Here is a 20484-nt window from a genome sequence, read left to right as displayed (position 1 = left end):
TGTACTGGGAAATGTGGTTTGGTAAACTAAAAACCTGTCCTAAGTAGAACTGCATCATGGTCGGCTGGTCAGGAACACTTGCCAGGGAAATGCTCGGGGGAGCTGGAATGAGTCACCCTCAGGAAAGCCATGCTTCGCTTCCCTGGCAGGAAGGGCTCCAGGTCAGGAGTCACAAGCTTCAGCCTGCTGCTTTTGTAGTGCCACTGGAACATGCTTGATCATTTATAAGCTAGCTATAGCTGCTTCTGCACTGAAAAGGCAGAGTTGGGTAGCTGTGTGGTCTGCAAAGCTGAAACCATTTGTTATCTGGCCAATTTCAGAAAAAGGTTGTTGGTGCCTTCTCTGGATAACAGGAAAATGCTTATTGAACTGGGAATGACCTCGGAGCCAGGATCTCCTCACAGGCTCCTGATGTGGACCTTGAGTGTCCACCCAGTTTGTTTCAATTGATTAGGACAAGCACTGTGCTAGACCTAGAACAGAGAAACAAGAACAGTGAGGGTGCTAACATTCATGCTGCAGACCCAGGGAAGAAGCAAGTCCAACCCCAGCTGAGCAGGTAAGGGAGAAGATACTGACCCTGGTAATCAAGAATATTACATTTAAATGAAGGGCCCACCCGAAGACATGGGTGATAATAAGAGTGTGTGTGTAAAATTGGAAGCTAGAGAAGGCAAGTCCTCCCATCTGATCACATGCCACTGGCCACCTACACTGCTGCCACTGTCAGGAGTAGACCATGATATAGAGTTTTGAATGTTTTAACCATCAGCTTTGCCTTTCTGTCAGCTTAGAAAGATGCCAGAGCTCCCATTTAAACACAGTCCCTTTACCCTAAAGCCTGAGACTCGAACTAGCTGTCCATGTCTCTGCCCCACTGGGTAGCAGAATTCCTTATCAGACTGCACTTACTCACCAGCAAAACGTCTCCCACTCTCCCTTGACTCCAAAACATTCAGTCTCTCAAACGCAAAAGTGAACTGAAATACATTGATCAAGATCACTAGGGACCTACCTTCCTGTTGCCAAATTCAGGAGACCATTCCTACCACATTTTATTGGTTCCAGGGACTGGATTTGCCACAGTTGCTCCCATTGCACCTCGTGCTTTGCTTGGCTTCCAGTGCAACAAACTTCTCCTGCTTTTCTTTCTACCTGATAGACCCCACAGCTGCTCCTCCTTTTGTCCTAAACACCTGCCCACAGCCTAATCCTTCCCTTGTCTGCATCTCTTTCTCCAGTTATTCCCATAAAGACTTCACCAGGGTCCTGTCTTAAAAATACTTTTTATTCTAAAGACTAGAGTATATCATTCAAATTCCAAATTCTCCCAGGAATAATGGACTTGCACACCAAGTACCTATATGAAATCACTGGCTTAGGTTTCTGCACCCTAAATTCAAACCATCATCACTCCAATGAACAAAAATCATCCTTCTTTCCTGTCCCAATAAACGGTTAGAATCCTGTTGGTAAGGTCCATAAGAAAAACTTGACCTCTCTTCTCTCACGTTCACATCCAATATATCAGCAAATCATGTGAGCTGCAAAAAATATCACTGAATCTCTTTATACACACTAGGGTATATCTATAATATAAATATAGACTTTAAGTGTAGGCTTTCTAAATTTAATTTTCCTGCTTTACTCATTTTAGCACTAACACTTCTATTTGTTACATGAACATAATAGTAGATCCACAGAAAATCAGCTAAATAAACTATGCTATCATATTTCAGATTCTAAGATGTCTATCTATTTTCACTCTTAACATGTCTGAGATGTGGACTCAGCATTTTGGTACTGCTGTTGGCTAAGCAGTGGAGCAAAGTTGTCACAGCCAGCCTTGCTCATAGCAGTTCATACAATTCATCCTTCTAGTGGATCTTCAAAAAGTTACAGGATGATTTGGTACCAAAAACTAATTACACAGAAAGGAACTAAAACAGGGACACGCACTAAAAGCAAAAAAAGGAAGCTCCCGGCCTTCCCAAGCTGAAGCCAAAGCAAAGACTTCAAAGGCCAAGGAGGCAGAGCTGAAAGAAGTCCACAGCCACAAAAAGAAGATCCACTTCTTCTGTCATCCCCCTCCAGCGGCGCAAGACACTGCAGGAGAAACAAGCTTGACCACTATGCCATCATCCGGTTCCCTCTGACCACTGAGTCGACCATGAAGAAGACAGAAGAGCATCAGATCAGGCAGGCTGTGAGGATGCTCTATGACACTGATGTGGCCACAGTCAATATGCTGATCAGACCTGATGGAGAGGAGAAGGCCTATGACTGGCTCTTGACTATGATGCTTTGGGTGTTGCCAACAAAATTGGGATCATTCAAACTGAGCTAGCAGGTTAATTCTAAATATACATTATTTCTCACAGGAGCTGGATGTGTAAAAGTGCAGAAAATACACAAGTTGATGATGATAAAAAACTGCTGTGCTAACTAGAAAGAAATTGTGAAGGGAAAAAATATGATGTAAAAACATTAAAAAAAAAGAGGCAGTGAACAAAGGGAATTCTTTTAATTAGAATTGATATCACTATAGGTAAAACTGAATGGACAATATACAGATTTTACAAGGTGATTTAAAAAAAAATGCATCTGTGAAATGTGTATGTCCTTATGCTCCCTGTGGAGTGAACCACAAATAGAGTGACCTGTTTGGGACTGATGAATTTGATCTCTAGCCTTTCTTCAGCCACTTGAAAAATGGCAGGGGGATTTTAAAATGTGAACTTTAATGGCAATTTCATACTGAAAGATTTCCCAGGAAATGCTGAACAGAGAAACAGCTCATGTGAGATGATTAAGGTTGTTCTGCATTATTCAAATTGTATTCTGTAGTCTGTGCATCCAAACGCAAACTGATCTGTAGCTGAGCTCAACCAGAAATTTATTTAGAGACAATCCAAATTCAGGACTATGAAGTTAAATGAATATGAAGACTCAAACAACTTTCACATCAGCCAAGATCAGCCTGTCTTTGAGAACACCTGTCTGCTGGTAGCTTGCAGACAGATCTGTAGTAACCAGCCTGCAGCCTGATTAAAGGTGCTGGGTGCTAACTACTGTGGGGCTGTCCCTAGACCTGACTCTACCCTTCTTATTGGCTACTTCTCAGCCCTGATATAATTTAGGTATAAATTATATAATTCAGTGATTTTCTCTCTCTGTTCTCTTATTCCACCACCTTTCAAATGTAGAGTACCATGAAACAGGACAGAGATACAATGAAAAAAGTGGAAAATGAAAAAGGATTTTAGAGTCTGTGGCTGGAAGTATTTTCACTATTGAGACCACAATCCTATGAAGCCTATATGTGTACCCATGTGTGTGCATTCACACTGCTGAGCCTGCATTAGAGAAAATGGGTGGCTTAAAACAGCAAAACTTGCTTCTTTGGATATAGGGTTCTGAGGCTTCTAGTACTAAAATAAACCTGAAAGTCATAATTTTAACTTCTTGTCTGATAAACTAAAATCATTCATGTACATATTCCTCATTTAAATATTTTTATTGTAGAGTCTCTGGGCATAGCTCAGTGACAGAGGTGTTGCCCTCGGTCCACAGCACTACAAATACATAAATAAATGAATGTTATGATTTCAGATTTTACCTTACTTTAAAATTGGTACATAATCAGCAAGAGTCTGAAGCACTCTAACTTTTAATTTCTCACTTAAGTTTGTTTTTTTTTTTAAATTGAACAATTTTATTTGTTTTATAATAAAAACCTTGCTTTAATATTATAAGGTACACTCACTGCAGGTCCGTCATGCTGCCAGTTACTTTTGGAACAACAATTGTCCCATTCAATGACCCAGAAAGCAGGGAAAACAAGAACTTTCAGAGTGTGTAGAACTGGTATTTACAAGTTTTTCTTATTGAAATCTTCTCAGTCTACACAGGTATTGTCACAGCACTTGCTCTGATGCTCAAATGCCTCAGAAATATGTTCATTATGTGGGTCCTACAAAAGGTTCAATTGTTAGCATGCAAGCAAATAGTACTAAATAATATTACCTAAACTATGGCTGCCAAGTACTAGATCTTAATAATGAAATCAAATTACAAAACATTTCCTTGTAGAGCTATACAAAAGACAAGTTTTTAATAACCTACAAATAAACACTTCAGAAGATTTTAATTAAAATGATACTGAAGTTTTTTTTCTTTTTCTTTTTTTTTTTGCATGTGTGTATGTCTTACTGGGGATTGAACCCAGGGTCTTGCTGTGACAAGCAAGTGCTCTGCTTCTGAGCCATATCCCCAGTCCCTGAAGTTCTTGTTAATATGAGAAATCTTTGGCAATGCAAATGATTTTATTCTCCAAACTTTTCATAAAATTTTCATGTATAATATGTCCAATAAACTATATGTATTTATATATTTGCATGCTACACAGATACTATATAATTCATGTTGCTAATTTTGTGTTTTAACTTGTGCATTAAGGTTTAACATTGTGTTTGAATGGGAATTTAACAAATTTCCCCCAAAAATTATCACCCACTGGTGGCCTCATATTTTTTACTAATTCCTACTCACAAGTTGTATGTTAATAATAAGTTAAACATGTTTTCCAATATTATACTCTTCTGCTTAATATAATCTTAAATATAAAAAGATTTAGTAATGGATTTAATTATTTTTCACGTTAAAAATTTCACAAAAACATTGGTATAAAAGGTACATACCTGTGAAGACAATTAAAAGTTAATTATAAAGAATGTGAAGATGTGAAGCACCCTTTGCAAATACAATGAAATTTATAAGTTACCAACAGAGCATGTACATGGTAGCTACTGAATCTTACTGAGCATGAGAAGTGATAAGTAATACAGGATTGGCACATCGTGGCCCATGAGTGTGAACTTAACACCCTCCTCTCAATGAAGGTCAGCTCTCAACTTATAAATATTTCCACCTTGCTGCCAGCTTGCAATCTTTAGAGTAAATAAAGCTTTAAGACCACCAGATACATATGCATGTGATGCCTTAACAAGATCTGAGATAGTGACACTCTTGAAAGTAGTTAAGAAGAATTGCAGAGTGTGTCAAATTACAGAGTCTCCACAGATTTTGATTATTTATGTCTTGGCTGGGACCCTTACGTGTCTATTGTGGAATACTGAGTATTCTATCAAAAAAGTGACTGCCACACCAGAGAATACAATTGGACACATCTGATCAACTAGGAGGCTCTCCTCTCCCCTCTCTATGGGTGCCTCTTTTTTGATGGTGCTGGGGATGGAACCCAGGGCCTTGCACATGCCAGGCAAGCACTCTACCACTGAGCTACACCCCTAGTCCCTATATCTCCTAATGAATTACACACACACACACACACACACACACACACACACACATGCTCATTTGAAGAAATCCAAATGCCTTTGGGACATAAGGCCTAGTTAATCAGCTAATCTAAACATGAAAACAACATGAAAGAAAAACATGAAGACCAGCAGCAGAAAAGACTTTTTAGTCTTTTCGCCCTTTTAGGGCGAAATCACATAACTGACAGAAGTGTGCCTACAATCATTTTGTAAAGACAGTGAGATGACAGAAGCCACCATAAACCCCATGTAACATGGAAGACTGTGACCTATCAAGTGATCTTAAGGCCACATTGTTCAATCCTGCCATTCCAGCTCCTTGTGAACTCTATTTTCAGCATTTTCTATTTGGAAGAGGACCTTCTATTCTGAGTCCTTACCAAGAAATCCAAAGACTTCAGGAAAATAAAAATAAACATTAGGAGCTCTCCCTCTCCAAATTTCTGAACCAGCACTGCTACTCCACCTTAGAGCAATGCCGCCATGATGGCAGGCATCACACTCGTGCACTTGGGAAATGATGATTGGTCTTGATGGGGGAGGGCAAACAGCATTGCTCTTTTCTCATTCACTGGCTGATTTGTGTCTTGTCTATGGCTGTTTTAGTACTTCAATGAGAATGGAGTAATTGTGACAGAAGCCACATGGCTCCCAGCGCCTGAACTGTTTACTGACCTTTCACAGAAAATGTCTGCTATCTCGTCTTGACCATCAGGAGAAAGGAGCAATTGTAGGTGCTTTTTCTAGCTAAGGACTGAAGATTTCAAGCAAGGACAATCGATGCTAACTTGCCCACCAAAATACTCCCAAACAGGAAGTCAACCTGTACCTCAGTTCCAATAAACGTGGGACGAATGTAGAGACTGGCAGAGGTGGAGTAGGGCACCCATTCTTGATCCAACTGCACAAGCTGCTGAATACACTCCAGAAGCTCTTCCTTGTCAAACACCTGAAAGAATGAAAAACCCAATGAATGGCCTTCTCCCAACATGCCAAAGAGAAATAGTCCTCAGGGGCACTCCGAAAGGTAGTATAGGAATATATTTTCAAGACTACTTGAATCTGTTTTTCAAGATTACTGTCCTAATTAGCTCTAAAGAAATGTAATTGTCTTTATTCTCAAAAACAAAATAACAAAATAAAAAGTAATCATAACAAACCCAAACAAAAAAATATTTTTCTGTAATATTTTTCCCCCAAAAAATGTGGTTGAATTAACTATTCATATAGGAAAGAGAAGAAATTACATCCCACTGGGCCCGGTGGTGCACACCTATAATCCCAGTGGCTTGGGAGGATGAGGCAAGAGGATGGCAAGTTCAAAGCCAGTCTCAGCAATGGCAAGGTCCTAAGCAAGTTTGTGAGATCCTGTCTCCCTGGGGATGTGGCTCAGTGCTTAAGGGCCTGTGGATTCAATCCCTGGCATGAAAAAAATAAAATATAAAAAGATTAGCTCTCTACCTTTTACCTTACCCTTAAATTCACTGAAACGGGATTTTATACTTAAATGTGACAAAACATTAAGGCTTTTATTTAAAAATAGAGAATATCTATGACCTTAAGAAAAGTAACTATTTGGGCTGGGGTTGTAGCTCAGTGGTAGAGCACTTGCCTAGCACGTGTGTGGCCCTGGGTTCAACCCTCAGCACCACATAAAAATAAATGAATAAAATAAAGCTATAAAAGAAAGAAAAGTAAATATTTTTAACTAAGAGATGTAAAGTAGCCAGGATGGTGGCACATGCTTGTAATACCAGTGACTCAGGAGGCTGAGGCAAGAGGATCCTAACAGCAGTGAGGCCCTTAACAACTTAGTGAAACCTTGTCTCAAAATAAAAGATTAAAAAGAGCCGGGGATGTGGTTCAGTGGTGAAGCACCCCAGGTTCAGTTCTTGGTACAAAGAAAAAAAAAAGAGAGAGAGAGAGAGAGATGTAAATACAAATCATTAAGAAAAAAAAATCAATAAATGTACCTATTTCAAATTTTAAGAACCTTTGATCTTCAAAAGATTAAAAAAACAACATAATTGATGAAATTGGTAACATTTCCAACAAAGGATTATAGTCAAAATGGGTCCAGCTATCCTGAACATCAGGAAGAGAGAGACAGATAATCCAACAGGAAAATGGGCAAAGGCAAAGAGCTCTTATTTCCAAGGAGAAAGGGTTTTTCATATCCCAGATGGGTGAGAGTTTGTAAAACAATAAGGAGTTACTCCATTGTGGGGCAGAGAAACATGCTTTCAGAGAGATGATGGGTTACCCATGGTGGAAATGCATCAGAAACAAGATCATGACACTAGGATTTGCCTATTTAAACACTAATTTTGAACAACAATCAGGGTTTGACAATGTTACAGAAACTGAGTTCCCATCATGGAGATGTATCACCTGCTTAGATCTCCGATACTGCTCTCTAGAGATAAAATGTAGTGAATTTAGTGAAAAGAAAATCTGACTACGAGTCAAAAAAACTGGATCTAATTTTTTTCCCTGTCCTGGTGTGTGACACTGGTCAAGTCACTCAAACTCTCTGGGCCTGAGTTTTCTTCTCTGTACAAAGGTGCTACCCTAAATTTTACTATAAAGGTCTTCTTGACAATGGCTTATTATTATGATTGACAGATATGGAAAAGTGAAGCCACATAACACCCTTGGTGGCAGAGAATGATACTACGCTTTCTTCCCAGTGACCTAGCTGTAATGGGAAGAAGAGCAAAATTGGGATCTAGTCCAAGACTATACTTTAAATTTCTTGGTGCTACTATACTATGGCTTCTAAAGGAGGTGAGGAAAGCCAGGGTTATACAACCAAGCAAAGGTAGCAAAGGCCTGGTGCAAAAAGAGGGGCTACTTGGCTTTCACTGTTCTCAGACTTCCTCCGCACACAGCTTGGGCCCAGCTCCTCCAGGTTAGACCTGCAGATGTGTCAAGGAGGGGAGCTTCTTTCAGTTCAGAAAAGCGACCTGGTCACGGAAGCCATCTGTCACCTCCTACTTTATGAGTACCTTAGTGTCTAAATTGAATGCATTTTAAAAGAAACTCTGCTCCATGACAATATTTTGGCCAGGATACAAGGGCCATGAGAAACCATTTTTGATTTGATATTCTTGTTTTCTTTTCTCTAAAACAAAACTTGGAATAATATAATGAGTTACATAACTGTATATTTGCTGGTGTCTAAAGCAGTTAGGTCAAACATCACCCAAATAACTGCTGCATTCTGTATTTTCCATTTTCAATACCATAATTTCATGTGGTCTTTAAATTTTATTTTAGCTTAAAACATGTTTTTTCCTTATCCTTTCATCTTTCATATATACATATGAATCCCCCACAGCCCTTCATAAAGAAGCAGAAATATTGTTACCTCGTCAAATGCTATTGCCTATGTCCTTATATTTTTACCTCAATGATTAATCATAAATAACTTCAACGTTCATATGATTTGTAATGAATATTCACATAATCATGCAGAAATGATTTTGCATGGTAATTAAACTCAAGTGACCCATGGAGTTAAAAAACACTTCTAAATTTACGTACCGGCAAAGTGGCTCTCACAGCAGACTTACACATTCTCTCCATGTTGAGTTCTGGCCGAAACAGTCGAATTTTATTATCTACTCCTCGAAATGCCTTTAAACCTTCAAATAACTGAGGATAAAAGAGAAATATAACTTATAAGTTTTCTGAATGAAAATCATTCCTGTGTTCAAAAGTAATCATTCTATCATTCACCAAGTAAAGCTGTTGACATTGGCCTCTACTTGAGAGGATTACATCTAGGAAAGATAGGAGTCAACAGCATTGGGTACAATGACTGGGAAAAAAAGGAAGTCCTTTTATTAACAGAATAAGGTGGGAATTCGGATTGCTGTTGCCCTAGCAGGGGTTATATTACTAAATGGCACACAGTGGGCAGACAGTGTTGTCAATCACAGAACAAGATTAACTGTCTGGACCACGAAGATTGAGAGAAACCACAGGCTCTAAGCTACTCAGCCTTCTCAAATGTATCCACGTGTCCTTTCATCTAAACTGGTTCATTTGAAGTCCAAATTGTAGATCATCTATGTGACTAGAGCTGGTTCAGTTCCCCAAATCACAGAAACCAGGAAGCTCTGCTATGTTAAGGCTTCCCCAGCTCGCCCAGCCCAACAACTAAGCAGAGATATGAGAGGATTTTGAAATATATACATACACTGATAAATACAGAGGAAAACGACAGATCAATAATTTTAGAGGGAAATTTAACAGAAGCTCTCTATGTAATCATTAGAACAAACAGATAAAAGCTCAATAAAGATATGGAAGATCTGAACAAGGAAAACAAACTCACCTAATCCTAATGTACATCAGGACCCTACAATACCACCTGCAGAAAACATGTTTGTTTCACATGTTTTTCAAACACAAGATAGGCCGGAAATCAATGCCAAAACTATAACCAGAAAATACCCAGACTTTAAAAAAACAAGGTACCTGTTACTAGAAAGAAAAAAGAAAAATCAATGGAAAATGAAAAGTAGGGCCTTTAGAGATGTGTAGCCCAAACTCTTAATAAGAAAAAAAGGCAACTCAATTTAAAAGCATGACTTTTGACACTGCTTTTAAGTACAACCTATTATTAATTTCTAAAATATAATAGGACTAAAGCTTCAGTTAAAAGGTAAGTTTTCAGACTAGACTCAGCAGATAAGTTCTGAAACAAACAAACAAAAAAAAGCTTATCATGCAAATCCTTTCTAAAATAAAGCCTGATGAGGTCATGTTACTGAATATAAAAGAAACCAGACTTTAAGGCAAGAGGCTTTACTAAGGACAGAGGTAACTTCCTGAGTTTCCCTTTACTTCACAATTTTTAAATTGTACACACCTAAAAAGGCTATAATCAAAAGACAAAGAAGATAACAAGTACCTGCGCCAAGAATTTAGAGAAAGGAAACTCTTGTACATTGTTGATAGGAATATAAATTATGTTGCCATTGTGGAAAACACTAGAGATATTCCTCAAAAAAACAAATATAGAACTACCTACAGTCTATATATCCAGAGGAATTCAAATAAACACGTTAAAGACGTATCTGCATTCCCATGTTCATGGAAGCACTATTTAAAATACCATAACACAGAACCAACCTAAGTGTCCACCAACAGATGAATGAACAAAGAAAATGTGATTTGTAGGCACAATGGAAGACTACTGGGCTTTAAGGGGAAGGGAATTCTGCCATTTTGTCAATGTGGATGAATCTGGAGGACATTATGCTAAGCAAAACAAGCCAAGCACAGAAAGATTCTGTTATCTCATTTATGTAAAATCTAGAAAAGGCAAACTCATAAATGTAAATATTAGAACTATGGAACTGTGGTTACCACAGAGGGGGGATTGGCAGATATTGGGCAAAGGATGAAAATTTCAGTTAGAAGGCATATGTTTTGAGATTTGCTGCACAGCTTGTAGCTACAGTTAATAAAAATAATATATTGTATATTTCAAATTTGTTGATGGTAATTTTCAAGTATTTGCACCATAAAACAGATAAACATGTGAAGTGATGGGGATATGTTAATTAACTCAATTTAATCATTCTATAATGTATACATATTAAAATATCACATTGAAAATTTTTTTAGTATTCTAAAAATTGAATACACTTAATGAGATGGTTTCAAATATATGTAAATATTATGATCATCTTATTGAATAATATAGATACAAAATATACAAAAAAAAATAGTACAACATGACTATGTGGGTTTATTCCAGGAATAGAGGTTAATTTAACATAAGAAAATTACTTAATGTGATTCATTATATTATTAGCTTATATACAAAAAAAACTATATGACTAACATTAAATGTAGTAAATGAATCTAATAAAATTGAATAGTCATTTACGATTTTCAAGTTTCCTGGATGAGAAAATAAACAAGAACTTTGTGACAAAGTATATCTATAATGAACTTCCAGCAAACACTATAAACGGTAAAATGCTAAAGCTTTCCTTTCAAATTTAGTAAACCCACAACTGCTTGCTGCAACCACTTTAATAGAATATTGTACAACCAGTAAAATAAGGCAAGAAGAAGGAAATTTTAAAAGTTTTGAGGAGGATGAAATAAAACTGCCATTGGAGTATGACACATAGAAGACATGGTTAAATATAAAGAAAATCCAGAAAAGCTGACAGATAACCTTTAGCAAATATTTGTTTAAACAAGGTGGCCAGATGTCAAATTGTATTCCAATATAATGGCAGCAGTTTAAAAAAAATAAAAACACAATTTACAATAGAAATAAACAGTTGGGAATATTAGGACAGGGAGAAAAATCTAACAAAATAAGTATAAGAACCCTAAGGGAAATATCAAGTTAATGACAACTTAATTGTATGTGGAAAGTAATCTCATGCTCCTGGGTTGAAGGCCTCAATAGTACAAAGGTGTCAATCTTCCCCAGTTGATCATCTATGTATTCATAACCATCTGAATAGAAGTCATGTAGATATATGCAATTTTCTTTTGACAAGCTGAATGACAAAAATCGAGTGACTTGATAAACTGAATCTAAAAGTTACATGGAAAAGAAGATGACCAAGAATGCCCAAGGCACTCTTTGAAGAACAAAAGAGCAGAGCAGAATTCAAGGTCCATTACTAAGATTAAGAGATTAAGACAGTGAGTTGGACAAGTACACTGATGAAGGAAGAGAACAGATCCAGACAGAGTGATCCAGAAACAGACCCACCCATACATGTCAGAGGGCAAAGAACACTCTTTTTAAGTGGTGCTGTTCGGAATGCTGAGTATCCACAGGCGGAAATAAACAGATCCCTTCTTCATACAAAAATCCAAGTCAAAGTTAATCCTAATAAATGATAAAATCAATATTTGACAAAATTAATCAAAATCAATATTTCATAAACAATAAAATAGATACTATAGGATCAGCTGGGTGTAGTGGCACGTGCCTACAGTCCCAGCTACTTGAAATGCTGAGACAGAGGACCAATGGATCTCAGGAGTTGGAGACCAGTCCAGGTCACCAAGACCTCAACTCAACACACACACACACACACACACACACACACACACACACACACACAATGTCTTCAAAATCTAGGAGTAGAAAATAAAGTCTTTATACAAGGCACAAAAAAATACCAAAGATAAAGCAAAGATTGACAGAGTCAACTATTTTTTATTTTAAATATATTTGGTGTAAAAAAAATAGAGGAAAAAATGTATAAGAAAATTTATTTATGTATTTAAAATACATAATAAAGGACCCATATTCCAAATGTATAAAGCAATTCTATAAATCAAAACTAATGACAGCACAATAGAAAAGTGAGAAAAAGACTTGACAAGCAGGTACTTCAATGAGATACTAAGTTGACCCAAAAAACATATAGAAAAGTATCCAGCCTCCTCCGAGAAGTGCAGAGTAATGCACCAGAAGATACCATTACATTCCACTGGCAAAATAAATAACAATAATAATAATAATAAAATAAACCAACCACACCAAGATTTGATAAGGTTGCAGAACAAGAGAAATTCTTATTCATGGCTGGTGGTTATGTTTATTTTTCTCTTTTTTAAGGGGGAGAGGGGTTTCCCAGGAATTGAACTCAGGGGCACTTGACCACTGGAGACACATCCCAGCCCTATTTTGTATTTTATTTAGTGACAGAGTCTCACTGAGTTGCTTAGCGCCTTGCTTTTGCTGAGAGCCTCGCTTTTGCTAAGGTTGGCTTTGAACTCTCAATCCTCCTGCCTCAGCCTCTGAGCTGCTGGGATTACAGGGGTACATCACCATACCCGGCTTACTTTTTTCTTAAACATCAAGTTATATCCTATGGTCAGCTACACCATTCTTAAGTATATAGCTCTCAAAATTTTTGATCCCATACCTTAAAAAAATGATACCCTCAAAGAGCTTTTATTTATGTAATCATTCTATCAGTATTTACCATGTTAGAAATATTCATGGGGTTCAGAAAGGAAGAAGTATTTCTAATAACCTTTACCACATAATTGCAATATTCTTTGATACCACTTCAAAGCTTGACATGTGGAGGTTTCTAAGAGCTAGTTGCTCTGTGGTATATGAAGCCATAACAATGAAGTTTTCATACTCAGTTAATTTATTAAATCCATCATTCAATCAAGGTTCAACTAGAGAAGGGGAACCCATAGGAGGCACAGTTAATATTAACAGATTTATTATGAGGAACTGACCAATGCAATTATGGGGACTGGCTAAGCAAGGCCAGAGTCTAGATCAGGCAGGTAGGCAGTGAAGGTCTATGGCAGACTGGACCTCTCCAGTCTCAAGCTGCAGCTTATCTGCACTTGGCAATCCAAAGAAAATAGACCAAAAAGTGAGTGCGATGGCTGCTGCTGTTGAGTCTCTCCTCAGGGAAGTCCCCAGGTCAGGCTCACCCACAACAATCTCTTTTTTGCTTACCATTAAATCAACTGATTAGAGACTTTAACCACATGTGTAAAAACCCCTTTTCAGCTCCTCCTAGAGTAGCGTTTGCCTGAATAACTGGGAGAAGGTGTGCTCCTGTAGCAACGTGACCACTGCCTCCCTACTGCCCTGCAAGGTTCTCTCAAGAAAACAATCTTGGAGTCCACTCTCACCAGAAAAGACTAAAACCAGAAGTCTGGGGACAAGTTCAGATTAATCATACTGACATATCGACATGCCATCCTATGCTATCTGGTCCTGGGAATACATCTTTATCCATGTACAAATTTGAAATGTCATGCAATGATAATTTGGGAAAACTGGCTCACTGAGCTATGCATATCTTCCAAAGACTAACATCTCTTCATACTTCCTATATCACCCCTAACATCAGAAAGCTCTTTAAAAGCCATGAAAATGGTCAAGTTCAAAGAAAATTCCAAATTTCTAGTTTTCATTTGAGTAAGAATTTCATCATTGCTGAGACATTCTTTCCACTGCTTTGCTTAAAGTGACACGTTCACTCATTTACGAGAAAACGTCTGACAAATGCCCAAATCTGAGTAATCATACTTTGTTCTTTCAAGAAAAATGGTGTTAGATGAAAACAGCAACCAGACTTACTCAGAAGCTCAAGAGAATTACACAATCGCTTTTCCTTGAGACACATAGTACTTTAGGATACAGAAGTACTTTACATAAAGTTGCTATTTATCACACATTCCCCAAAAACATTCTGCGGTAAAACTGGCATTCTTTTGATAATTGTGATGGGTAGACCAACTAGCAGATGTTGGACAAGGAAGCTTTCCTTAGTGCAAATGCTAATACAATGAAAAACAAAAGTAATGCCTAACTATTACAAAAAGAGTTTTATTCTTAGTTATCTCTGAAAGGGTTTCAGGGGAACCTACGGAGTCTGGACCATATTTTGAGAACTGCAACTTAGAGAAACTCTCCCAAGTGTACCAGCATTTCACACACAATAATGTTGCAGAAGGAAACAACAAAGCCCATCGCCAAGGCTGCATATTTTCACATAACATAAAACTACTACTGCCGAGACTGAGACGTGTGAATGCAGTACCTACCACCCTTAGATCCAGGTAACCAGGGCCTCTGCCCTGAGCCCCACACTTTAGAGAGCTCTGGCTCCTACCATGCTCCAGTTATGACCTTCTCCTTGGAGCAAGTGGTCAGAAGTGCCAAAAGGACATGCTCACCTGGACCTCAAGCCTCCCTTCTACTCCAGGCTCCAAGAGTTCCCCGAAACTCTGCCCAAATAGCCCTGATCCTATCTTTAGGAATTAAATAGGCTCCTCAGGTTTATCTTTCCAAAACCAGATGGCACCACTGGTGTGCCCATGCCTAAGTCCTAGGAATGGCCACAGGTCACTGCAGGTGGGTGGTGAGGGTATGTGTGCATGCTGTGGCACTTGCAATATAGGATAGAGCCAGGATGGGAAGACATGGACAGGGCAGATCATGGGCTTCCTGTGCATATTCATGTCCCATGCCCCACAAATGTTAGAGCTGGTTCTGATTGGATAGATCATATAACACTGAACTCAAATAATAGGGTGCATGCAGACGCACCCAGAATGTTATTCCACTTACAGAAATTTCAAAAAGAAGCAAAACTATAGTATTAGAGATCCACACACTCCATACAAAAAAGCAAAGAAAGGTTAGCACAAAAGCAAGGGTAATGCTAAAAGAAAGAGACAAGGTCTATAATCAGGATGGGACATAGAGGGCTTCTATAATCTCAAGTGTTCTGTTTCATTACCTGCATGGTAACTATTATAAGCATTCATTTTTTAGTATTCATTAAATACATACTACATAGTACATACATGTCTTATCCTTTTGTTTTTGTTTTGTTTTGTTTTTTTACAATTATGCTTTGTTTCACTAAATATTTATTTGAACCTGGAAATGTAGTATCTGATATCAACTTTTCTTTTCCTTTTATGTTCCCTACTCACAATTCACATCTCTTTCCACTATTTGAAGTCGTCACATGTTTATCTACTTAAAAATACTTTCATATATTAACAGAAATCACAAGTCCTGGGCACTTGGTAGACACTCAACATTCATTGAACAAGTGAACAGGGAATGAAATGAATGTTCCTGGTAAGAAAATCCAGGGACCCTATACTTTTTATGCTTCCTGAATTCCTATGACACTGACATAATATCTAATCTGTGACACCTTAACAGTCTGATCTGTCACTCAAAGGGAAAGCCAAATGCATATCAATGTCTCCCCCATTCCTCACTTGCTGAGAGCCACAGCCAAGTCTGGATGGTGCCAGAAGGAGTGGTTAAGAGGTGATGCCAGGGAGCCATTAAGATGATGATAATTAAGTTATAATTACTGTGACTGGATGATGCTGGATTGGGACAGGCTGTGTATTGAGTTGTATATGGACCCCTGCTGTCTGGCAATAGGGTGGCTGGGGGAGGGGGAGAATAGGGCCAGGAATAGGGTGGTTCCTGCTGCCTCCAGCGCCCACCACTTGCCACTTTGGAGTTCCCAGTTGAGTTCTGGGGGGGGGGGGGGGGGGGGGGTTCAGAGAAAGAGAGAGAGAGAGTGGAGCCAGGTGGAAAGAGGGGAGTGTGCCTGGAGTGCTGGTGGAGTTCGGGCAATAATGCTTCCTGTTTGACAAGTGCTTTGTGGCAGCTAGGTGATTTGTGCCCAGCCAGACTGCGGCACTCACTCTACATATCACAGTCTGTATGTTCCAAAAATGGCCAAACAATATTTCCATATGCTCTTTCAGATCTTTGATATTCCTCATCAAGAGGTGGGGCATTTGTTCCCTCCTTTTGAACTCCAGCAATCCTCTGTGACTATCCTGACTAATAGAATACTGCAGAAATAATGCTATGTGCTTTTGAGGCTAGAATGTAGAAAACAGTGGAGCTCTCAACTAGCCTCAGTCTTAATACACATAGCTTTGGACTCTGAGGCCACCATCTAAGATGCCTGACTACCCTGAAGCCACCAAGCAAGAAATGACATAGAGAAAGAGTGATACTGAAAGTGCCCCAGCTTTTCAGTCCCCACGTGGGTGCCAGGTCATGTGACTTAAGAAGCCTTTGAGCTGACACCAACCCAGCCACTGACAGCAACCACGTAAGAGACCCCCTAAAATAAACTACTTAATCATACTACACAACCCCCAGAAACATGGAAGATAATTAATAAGTCATTCATTTTGTTATGCAAAGTCGATAACTATACATTACACAATCCAGCTCTTAAAGAAAACCTTTTTAATTTTTTTTATAAGTAGAACCTTAATAATCCAAAGACTTTGGTTTTTACAAGAAAGGATAACAGTATTTTGAGTCCCTGTTTTATTTTGTTTGCAAAGCTAGAGATGAAATCCAGTGCCTCACACAGGTTAGGTAAGCACTCTTATCACTGAGCTACAGCCCTAGCCTTGAGATTTTTTTTTTTTTTTTTAACTATCAGCTCACAGGACTCTAAATTGGAAAAACTAATCAAGCTAGCATTTCAACTCATCTAAGTAGATTTCCAAAGAGCTTTCAAAAACCAATGACCACCAAAATCTTTCCAAAATGGTATAATCCCTTCTAATTTACTTCCTGTAGGCCAGTCTCAAAAATGGGGTTCCTAAAGCAATAGAATTAAGGTGACCTCAACACTTGTTAGCAATCGGAAACTTGGAGGTGGGACCGTGCCAAGTTTGAGGAGCAGTGTTCTAGTTTGACCATACTACCAAATACCTTCTTTTCTATTAAAAGCAATTTCAGTTGTTCTTCATTACATGCTCTGACATGGCAAGGGCTTGGCATGAATTACAGAAGAACTCACCAAGTTGATACAGCTAAAAGAGAGAGCTGGGAATGGAACTTAAGAATCCTAAATTTTACATTTTGTGGATATATATGGATAGTGAATATGTTCCCAAAATTATTTGATTTTCTAATTCTGAACAAGTTAATGAAAATAAACCTCCTAGTCTTTTTAGTGCATACACTTAGGATCATGAGTAAGCTCCAAGAGTAATAGGATTGAATCCTGGCTCCATCTTCACTACATAATAGTGGGCGAGAAACAACTTCTCCTCAGTCAGCTTCTATGGTAGATGATGCTCCTGCATCAGGGGTTACCATAGCTAACAGCTGGGCGCTCAGGGTGCACCAGGCATGGTGTTACATGCATGAATTAATTATCTTGTTTTATACTTAGAAGAACACTGTGAGGTAGATATCAACACTATCTTAATTTTATAGATAAAAATATGAAAGGCACAAATGATTAACTTTCCCAAGTTAAAGAACTCCCAAGGACGCAACTAAAGCAGATTTTGGGCCCAGAAAGTCTGACTCCAGAACCTGAATGTTTAACCATATGCTGCTTAAGATAATTAGAGGAGATGAATGATGGATATAAGGTACATAATACAGGACACAATGAAGGAACTCAATGCACAAAATAGTTATCATTACAGCTATTAATATTTCACTATTATTATCTTTTACTCCCTTAATAGGTAGACCATTATCTATTTTCAGCACCCTCAATATTTTGGGAAAGATGTCCAACACATTAAAAGGGAATAAAATGAAATGTAGAGTCAACAGAATTGCAAGTATCTAGTTAACTGTGTCTCCTCAGGAGGACTAGTGAAAAAATTCATTAAACTCTTATGCCTATGATTACTCCAACTCATCAACTCATGCTTAAAGGAGAACATTTAATTACATGTCCCTTAATGTACATAACTATATGTTGCTGCTAGTCATAAAAGCATGCAATTAGCACTAAAATCTAATTATAATAATGTACTTAATAACCCCTTCTCAATCATTCCAACATCAGAAAAGACAAGTGATTTAATAAAAGATCAAGAGTATGGGATTTTTGTTCACTAATTTTCCAACCAACTATCCTTTCTATTTGTTCTAAGTGTTTTTTTGTTTTGTTTTGTTTTGTTTTTTTTTTTTAATTGACATCATAGAAAGTTCAAGATTATCTGAAAAAAAAAAATCTTCTTAGGACTTATCCTCAATTCAATTGTCTATGGGAAAAAAATTTAGTGACATTTATGACTCCCTCTAGTATATATGATAAAGCCTAAAATACCCAAAAGCTATTTTAGCAGGGGAGCTACTTGACTTCCATAGTGAAGTATAAGCACGTCACCATCATCAATTCCCATATACTTACTTCTACTGCATAATGCAAAGTCGATGATCCAGGATGCAGTGACAGGTTTTGAAAAGGCTTGATGTGAGGTTTCTCCCAACCAAACTCAGAGGACCACTCCACTGTCAACATGTGATCCGTAAACACAGTTCCAAAAACCAGAGTATTGGGATCTGGTTTTTCCTTCAAGATGGTGGCTGGTGTGATTATTAGATCTTTAGCCTGGGGGATAAAAATCAGCAACATTAAAGTTAAGTATCTGAATATCTACCAGCTAGGTGATACCGAGGGTATAGAGCAAAATCACTTGAATTTTAATTATGGACAACTAAAACACAGAAATTTAACACTATGTGAGCCAAACAGACCCCACTTGTGTTCAGAATTCAGTTGATTGTTCAGAAACTCTGCAATGTACACTGCCTAGTAGAATATCAGAAGAAAAAAACTTCAGTAATACTTTATACAGGGACAAAAATAGCAGATGAGGTAAAATATTGCAAAAAGGAGAAGACATCTCTTCATTACTCCCACCACAGGATTCAAGTTGAGCATTTGGGAAAGAAGAAAGGGGTGTCTTCCATAATACAAATGACAATGGTCACAATGACTTGTTAGATGAAATGGTCATTAAGAACGGAAACTCTTCTTGACAATGGCTACACTCTAACTCCCCCAAAGAATTTTTGGCATAAACCCTCAAAATCCTCTGGATGCTCAACAGAAGAAATTAGCAGAGTGAAGCAAATGTTTTTCACTTTGAAAACAGACAAGAAGAGAATGAACACTAGGATGTAAATCCTCTATTATGTGTTAAGGAAACAGTGAACAAAAGGCCTATTCAAAAACACATAAGAGTAGTAGGAAACAACTTGGCACAGTATTTCACTAACTTTCGACAAAGCCAGTTTGCTCATTTTAGATGACCAAATACGCAAGTGTACAAATGACCACCAATAACTTTATAATAGTTGTGGAAAAAAAGGCGGAAAAAGGCTTTTTGACAGCAGAAAAAAACAAGAACAGATTCAACCTGTTCATAGGTTGTAAGCAATGTTGAATACCACTTAAAAAAAATTCCCCCCCTTTTTTTTCCTTTTAGAAAAAGTAGCTGCACCTACAAGTTCATGCCACTCTGCCTGGTTTGCACAGTTTTTGTTTTTGACATATTGGGTATAAAACTGAGGGGCTCATGCATGCTAGGCATGGACTCTACCACTGAGTAACACACCCAGTGCTTTTACTTCTTTTAAGACCATAAAAATATTTCCTCCCAAATCAAATACAGAACTTAGAGATGGGTCAGGAGGAAGTGGTGTAGCTCAGTGGTACAATAGGTGCTTCGCATGCCCAGGGCCCTGGGCTTACTCCCCAGCGCTAAATAAATCAAACCAAGACAAAAAACTACAGACCGTCATTCTACATCATCACCTCTTATTATTTTTAATTGATCTTATTATTCCAGATCA

The 20484-nt window shown here is 38.0% G+C and overlaps 1 protein-coding gene across 1 annotated transcript in view; it reads right to left on the bottom strand.

Annotated features, from left to right (window-relative positions):
• Bcat1 (branched chain amino acid transaminase 1) overlaps positions 1-20484 on the bottom strand; it is a 101490-nt gene that overhangs the window by 34209 nt on the left and 46797 nt on the right. Inside the window, exons 3-5 of the mRNA XM_027934193.2 lie at positions 19037-19237; positions 8889-8999; positions 6172-6291 (exon numbers count right to left, since the gene is read on the bottom strand). Of these exons, the coding sequence (XP_027789994.1) occupies positions 6172-6291; positions 8889-8999; positions 19037-19237 (432 nt within the window). The remainder of the gene's footprint in view (positions 1-6171; positions 6292-8888; positions 9000-19036; positions 19238-20484) is intronic.

The sequence above is a fragment of the Marmota flaviventris genome, chromosome 3 (assembly GCF_047511675.1).
Source record: "Marmota flaviventris isolate mMarFla1 chromosome 3, mMarFla1.hap1, whole genome shotgun sequence".
Lineage (NCBI taxonomy): Eukaryota > Metazoa > Chordata > Mammalia > Rodentia > Sciuridae > Marmota > Marmota flaviventris.
The sequence above is the reverse complement of the archived record's forward strand: the minus strand, read 5'-3'. Positions and strand labels throughout refer to the sequence as shown.